Genomic DNA, 6,828 nt, shown 5'->3' on the forward strand with positions numbered 1-6,828 from the left:
CCTCTCACCGTCCCTCGAGGCCCAGGATCCTGGGATGGGTCCCCTTTGCCCTCCTGGGCAGGGAGCCAGGAGCATGTAGCCAGACTGCTAAGTTCAGAGTCCAAGTGTCCTGCTCTCTGGCTCTGTGACCAGGGCATTCCCTCTGCCTCTCTGACCCTTGTCTCATGTATCAAAGGCAGTGAGACTAGTATCCCCTCGTGAGGTTATTATGAAAAATAAATGAAATAATCTGCATAAGGCGGTTGGTCTGGTGCCTGGTACATGATAAGTATCCATTATTATTGTGTTTATAATTACAGTTGTTAGTATTATATATCAATACTATGTACTTTATTATTAATATAAATGGGCAGAGAGCTACAGCATTGGAGGTACTGAGGAAGCCCTGTCACTCTATGACTTTGGATGGGTCATTTGACCTCTCTGGACCTCGTTTGCTATTAGGAAAATAATTAATGGGCCGAGACCCATTCCTGGCCCTTTCTGCTCTAAAACATAATGTATGGGACTGTTTCCCTCCAAACGAGGGGAGGCTGTTGAAGTGAAGAGAGAATGGGTTCTAGACTAGAATTTGGGGTACCCCGGCTCTGGTCCCAGCTTTGCCTCTGTGTGCTGTGGTGACCTGGCCAAGTCACTCTGTGCCTCAGTTTCCCCTCTGGGCTGATGTCTAAGAGTCCCTCCAGTAAAGAAGCAGGGAGTTGTTGCCTCAAACTAGATCTGGGTTTGGCTTTGAGAAATGCTCTAGAACGGCGCTGTCCAACAGAAATATAATGCAAGCCACATATGTGACTTAGAGTTTTCTAGTAGCCACATTAAAAAAAAGTAATAAAAGAAACATGAAGTTAATTGTAGTAGTATATTTTATGTAGCCTAGTATATACAAATATAATAATTTCAACATGTAATCATTATAAAAGCTCTATTAATGAGATCTTTTACATATGTTTTGTATTAAGCCTTCAGAATGTGGTGTGGATTTTATCTTTATATCAATAACATCTCAGTTCGGACTAGCCATGTTTCACATGCTCAAGAGCCACATGTGGCCAGTGGCTCCTGCATTGAACAGTGCAGGTCTAGATCATGAGCTTTGGAATCCAGCCGTCCTGAGATTAAGTCCTGGCTCTGCCACTTAACTGGCTCTGTGACCTGGGACAAGATACCCAACACCCCTGAGACCTGTTTCCTCCTGTATGAAGTGGGGATAATAATAGCAACCACCTGGTAGGGTTGTCGAGAGGACTTACTAAGATGCTGCAGGTGAGGGAGCTTAGTGCCTAGTGAGCCACCAGAGAAGCAGGTGGGGTCAAAATGCCACTTGTGTGGATTGAGCCCAGGGTTCGCCAGGGCCCCTGTCCAGCCCCTCGCTCACCACCGTCTCTGCCCCAGGTCCCGGATGCGCCGGGAGATGTTGGTGGAGGGGACCCAAGATGAACCAGATCTCGACCCCAGTGGGGGTCCTGGCGTCCTACCGCCAGGCCACTCCCACCCAGACCCCACCCTGCAGAGCCCCGACTCTGAGGCTGAGGACCAGAAGCCTACCGTGAAGGAACTGGAGCTCCAGGGGGGCCCGGAGGAGAGCATCACACCCCTGACTGCCCAGGACAAGGCCCAAGTAAGGATTAAGCAGGAACAGACTGAAGAGGATGCTGAGGAAAAGGCGGACAGCCAGCTCCAGGACTCAGGGGAGCTTGACAAAGGCCAAGGTTCCCCCGAGGAGATGCATTCCAACCCTCCGGGTAATGATGGACTCCCAAAAGCGGCCCCAGGGCCCCTTCTTCCAGGCGGGACCACCTCAGACTGCCCCTCACTGCAACCCTCCCAGGAGAGCAGGGGTGGAGAGCGGCTACACCCGGACCCCCTAAGTTTTAAGTCGGCCTCGGAGTCCTCACGCTGCAGCCTGGAGATGTCACTGAACTCGCCCTCGGCCGCCTCCTCACCAGGCCTCATGATGTCTGTGTCACCTGTCCCCTCGTCCTCAGCTCCCATCTCCCCATCGCCACCTGGTGCCCCCCCTGCCAAAGTGCCGAGTGCCAGCCCCACTGCCGACACAGCCGGAGCCTTGCACCCCAGCGCCAAGGTGAACCCCAACTTGCAGCGGCGGCATGAGAAGATGGCCAACCTGAACAGCATCATCTACCGGCTAGAGAGGGCTGCCAATCGGGAGGAGGCTTTGGAGTGGGAGTTCTGAAGGCGGGACAAAGGGGCGAGGGACATCCCTGATTGGCCACCCTCCCTCTCTCACTCACTCTCCCAGACAGGGCATCGTACAAGAGGGAGAAACTCAACCATCAAAATGTGGACAGCAGTGTTATGCCGTTTACGTTTTTTGTTGTAATCCTAGTTCTATAAGTTGTGAGTGAACAGGTGGGGCAGATGCCACTGCCTCCTCTTTCCGGCACGCCCTGCTCCAGGGAGCACCCTCTTCTCCACCCTGGCCTCTCGAGAAGGGGCAGAAGCAAAGTGGAAACTCCAAACTCTTTTAGAAAAATAAATAAATATTTATAGACCTCTTTTAGATATTTTAATAAAGGATCCTTTGGAATTTATTCCCAGCCGATGCTGTTTTGATATTACAGAGAGTTATAAAATCAGGATGCTGTCACAACTGTTGCGAAGTATACACTGAAGTTGTGTCGTTTTTTTTGCCACTAGATGAGATTAAAAGAAGACAATTGTTCAAAGCCATCACAAAACACTATAAGACTGACCAAAATTTAGATAACCTTTGAACCACGGTTTGTTTTTTCTTTCCATGTCTGTCTATGAGACACAGCACATTGCTACTGCCCCTCCAGAAACCGTGCTAAAAAGAGAAAGTCCAAAAGACTCTAAATGAAAAGCTCAATGCCGTTGAGGATGTGTTTCATTCTGGTGGTCTGTTTGGCAACCTTGATAACAGAGAATGTCCTGTGCCATTGTAAATGTTGTAGAGATGTGGGCTGTGGCCGACTGGCCTATCTGAGATGTAACATGGTACAAAACAAACTGCCTACACTCCCTCTAGTCAGAAACCTGTGGGTCACCGAGATCAGGCATCCATCTCATCCATCTGTAGACAAGATGTGTTTCCAGAACCTTTGGAAAGCAAGGCATGGGGGCAGGGGATTGGAGAGCGGCACTGAGCCAGAGTGAGCCCATTCCCCAACCTGAGTCGTGGCCACAGCGCAGGAAGTTTCCCCACTGGTTTTCCAGAGCAAGATCGTGGCCGCCATCTTCCCCTCCTTATGTTATAAGAAAATAACAACGTTGATCATCCCACAAGTACGCAGCACCAAAAAGTAGATTCATCACACTAAAGAAACCCAACTCCTCTACTCACCATCTTCTCTCTCACATGGACCCTGGTGCTGCTTCTGGAAGGTGTCTGCAAGTCTAAGTCCATGCAGAACAAGCGAGAAGGTTGAGTTCGCTGCAGTATGACCACCGTACACAGTCTCCAAATCCGTGCCCCTGCCTACCACCGCATGACCTTTTAGGGAGCAAAGACTCAACCCCCCTAACTCAGAGAAGCCCTTCCTCCAGCATCTTTGTCATCATGGTTTCTAGGGGGAGAGTTCCCAGTTTGGATGAAACGGCCGCCATATTGGTTATTGAATCTCGCCTGGTTTCTTTCTTTTCCTTTTTCACACTCTCTGTGGAAAGGCTGAGTTAGGTGACTCCCCAGCTGGATCCGGAATGACAATGAAAAGGTGGTCATCATGGGTGCCAGTCCCATGCCAGGGGGAGAGATGGCTGACAGGGGTGTCAAGGGTGTAGCCAGCATGTTGGAACCAGGCTGGTGAAACCCGATGACCAGAAGGGGAACATGGAGGGCCGTTCCAGAAATCTCAACTCTCATGCACCCAGCCCAGGCTGCAGTCTCCACACCAATCAACAAAGAACAACACAAGCCCTGCAGGAAAACTTCCTCTTCCACACACCCAGGCTATGCATTGAAGAGTTTTCCACTGTATACATTTTTATCCAGATGAAGGTATTTTTATATTTTGACAATAGGAAACAGTGACCAATTTTCAGAGTCATCGAATCTGGAACAAATGAAACATCTCCTTGTAGCCACCACCGCCCTGTCGCAATTAGGACAACCGTGGGGGAACACACCACTTTTTACTGTTGAAACCCACACACACCGCTGAAATCCAGGCTTCCATGATCCTCACAGAACTCTGGCTTTCGTGTGACGGGATTTGGTTAAGCACTTAGTAGAGTCTTTTGAAAACAGAAATCCTGTTGTACGTAAAGCTCGCGGACCCATGAACAACTCTGTCAGGGTCACGTCCTATCACGGTAAAAACAAAACAGAAACCCACAAAACCATTTCTATGAGAGATTGATGAACTTTGTTTAAAATTTAAAAATAAAAAAGGAAACGTTCTGTAAATGCGTCGCTCAATACAGAATTGTATAATGTCTGGGTGTTCTGCTTGCTTTGTTCTGTAGCTGGGGTGCAAATTGGAGGTCAGAGCTGACCCTCAGCGGTGTTTTACAAAATTATATATATATTTTTAAGATTTTATTGGGGAATTGGGAGAAGGGAACAGCATTGGGAATCGGGGAAAAGGAACAGGCAAGTTGCTGTCCTTTTGTTCTTCAGTCTAGTTGTGGAGGATGTCGCTTCACTGGCCCATGTTGGTATTGTGATCATTGTGCTCTTCCTGGCTGAGGCAGATCAGTCGCCAGCCATTGGACAGCTACTCACAGCAGCTTACGGCAGCTCACACCGGCTACTGGGCCACTCACGGTAGCTTACGGAAGCCCACTGCAGCCTACGCCGTCACCGTCGCCTCACGGCAACCCAGCTCCAGGTTGAGCTGTTGTTGTTCACCATCTTAGCTGTAGAGGGCACAGTGTCACTGGCCCATGTGGGATCCAAACCAGCGGCCCTACTGCTCAGAGCTCGTGCTCCCAAGCCAACTCTTAACAACGAGCCACTCAGCTGGCCCACAAAATGGTATTTTTAAAAACTGGTTTTTTAATTAGTGTGCTACCATTAAAATATGGGGGCATGTCACATAAAAATCACGATTACCAGCCTCCCTGGAAAACCATAAGATCTGGCCACACTGGGCCCACCTTTAGACAGGACACGTGCGAGAAACATGTCCATGATTTGCCTCGGTCCTCACTTGTGCTACCTGTCTAGGTCCTGTGGACATCTTGGTTGGTGATTGTGCTATCGGCTCCAGCAAAGGAAGGATGGAAGGATTGGAATCCATGTTTCCCTCAGTGCAGCAGAATGGAAGCAGGTTAGCTCTGGGGCCTCGTACTAAGGAGCCAAGGTCACACCCTGCCCCCAAATCAGTGGCCACATACCGCAGCCCTAAGACCAAGCAGTTTATGAGCTGTGCCCACCTCAGTGAGTGTGTGAGTGGTAGGTGCCCCTGGCCTCCTGTTGGGAAAATGCCCAGAGGGGCTTCCTGGTGACCAGCGCAGTATTGTCCTGTTCCCAGCTGTATAACTAGGGCCTCAGTTTCCCCATCAGTAAAATGGAGGTGTTGCAGCAGCCAGCTCAGAAAGCAGTACTCACGCATGTAAGACCCTGTGGTACCTAAGGACTTGGTATGACTGTTACCGTGAGCAGGGGGTGGGTGCTTTCAACCCATGATGGTGAGTCTGCATCACGCTGCACATTTGTTTTTCTTAACCAATAATGTCAAGAGATTCCCCGAAGTGGCATTAAATATTACTCACCCATGAGCCTTGGCATCCCAAGACAGATCTTTCCTCTTTGTCTGGAAACCTTCAGATGGCCCCAGTTTTTCCACACATCTTTGCAGCGGGAATTAAATGATTAATTACCTCCCCCTTGGTTAGGATGACTAATTGCTCCAAACCCAGCAGTGCGGCCCCCTGGGATGCCTGATCACCCCATCAAATGGGAGGGTGGCGGCAGGTAGGGGTCAAGGCCCCATCTGCCCTGGAGGGCCCGAGCTAACCCTTAAGGGTGACATTTCAGGGGGGCCCAACCTTTGCTCAGAGTTGGAGAAGAGAAGGATGGGAGTCAAGAGCTGGAAGGTGGGGGGTGAAGCTAGACCACCTGGTTTCAACCCCAGCTCTGCCTATTGAAGCTGTGTGACCTTGGGAAAATGCCTACACTGCTCTGTGCCTCAGTTTTCCAAGCTGTAAAGTGAGGAATGGTAGTAATATGGTTGTAATAATTTAAATTAAGTAAAACCAGGGACTGGCCCTTCGGACCCTCGGTTCAAAGCTCTGGAGAAGGTCAGAAGTCAGAAACCCCCAGGATGTGACCCCCTGGTGTAGGCAGGGGCAGGAGTGGAGGGGAAAGCCATGTCTGACCCACAAACCACCTAAGAACCTGCTCCCGCAGGTGCCCCCCAGGCTGAGAGCTGACGCTCTGTTCTGGGCCATCGGCTTGGGTGTTGACATTGTGTCCGCAGTCACTGCCCATCTGAAGTGGAAAATGTAGCAAAAACACAGAAATGTGGAATTCTGAACTAGGGACTACAGGAGAGCAGAAAGTGGAGAGACCGGACAGGAATGAGAAGGCAGGTTGAGATCAGGGGACACAGGAAAGCAGAGAGCCGAGTTTGGGGCGATTTGGCAACTATTCATCCAGGTGATAAATATTTATTGAGTACCTACTATGTGCTCAGTGCCTCGATGGTGGAAACATGGGAGACCATGAGAGCACCAGTGATTGGGGTCCAGGAAGACTTCTTGGAGGAGGGGGCATCTCCACTGAAACCTGAAAGATAATAGGAGTTAGAGAAGCAAAAAAGGAGGGCAGAAGGAATAGCAGGCAAGATGTGAGACAGAACAAGAACATGGGGAAACAAGTCTAATGGAGGGTAGAATTTGGTGTGG

General features: G+C 49.9%; 2 protein-coding genes across 2 annotated transcripts in view; one reads left to right on the top strand and one right to left on the bottom strand.

Moving 5' to 3' along the window:
• Positions 1-4,415, top strand: part of CUX2 (cut like homeobox 2) — a 214,355-nt gene extending 209,940 nt beyond the window's left edge. The window contains exon 24 of the mRNA XM_019641567.1: positions 1,390-4,415. Within this exon, the coding sequence (XP_019497112.1) occupies positions 1,390-2,191 (802 nt within the window). The 3' untranslated portion in view covers positions 2,192-4,415. The remainder of the gene's footprint in view (positions 1-1,389) is intronic.
• Positions 4,416-5,697: 1,282 nt separating this feature from the next.
• Positions 5,698-6,828, bottom strand: part of PHETA1 (PH domain containing endocytic trafficking adaptor 1) — a 13,844-nt gene continuing 12,713 nt past the window's right edge. The window contains exons 4-5 of the transcript XR_002123911.1: positions 6,312-6,709; positions 5,698-5,772 (exon numbers count right to left, since the gene is read on the bottom strand). The gene's annotated coding sequence lies outside the window, so the exon portion shown is untranslated. The remainder of the gene's footprint in view (positions 5,773-6,311; positions 6,710-6,828) is intronic.

Source organism: Hipposideros armiger, unplaced genomic scaffold (assembly GCF_001890085.2).
Source record: "Hipposideros armiger isolate ML-2016 unplaced genomic scaffold, ASM189008v1 scaffold_62, whole genome shotgun sequence".
NCBI lineage: Eukaryota > Metazoa > Chordata > Mammalia > Chiroptera > Hipposideridae > Hipposideros > Hipposideros armiger.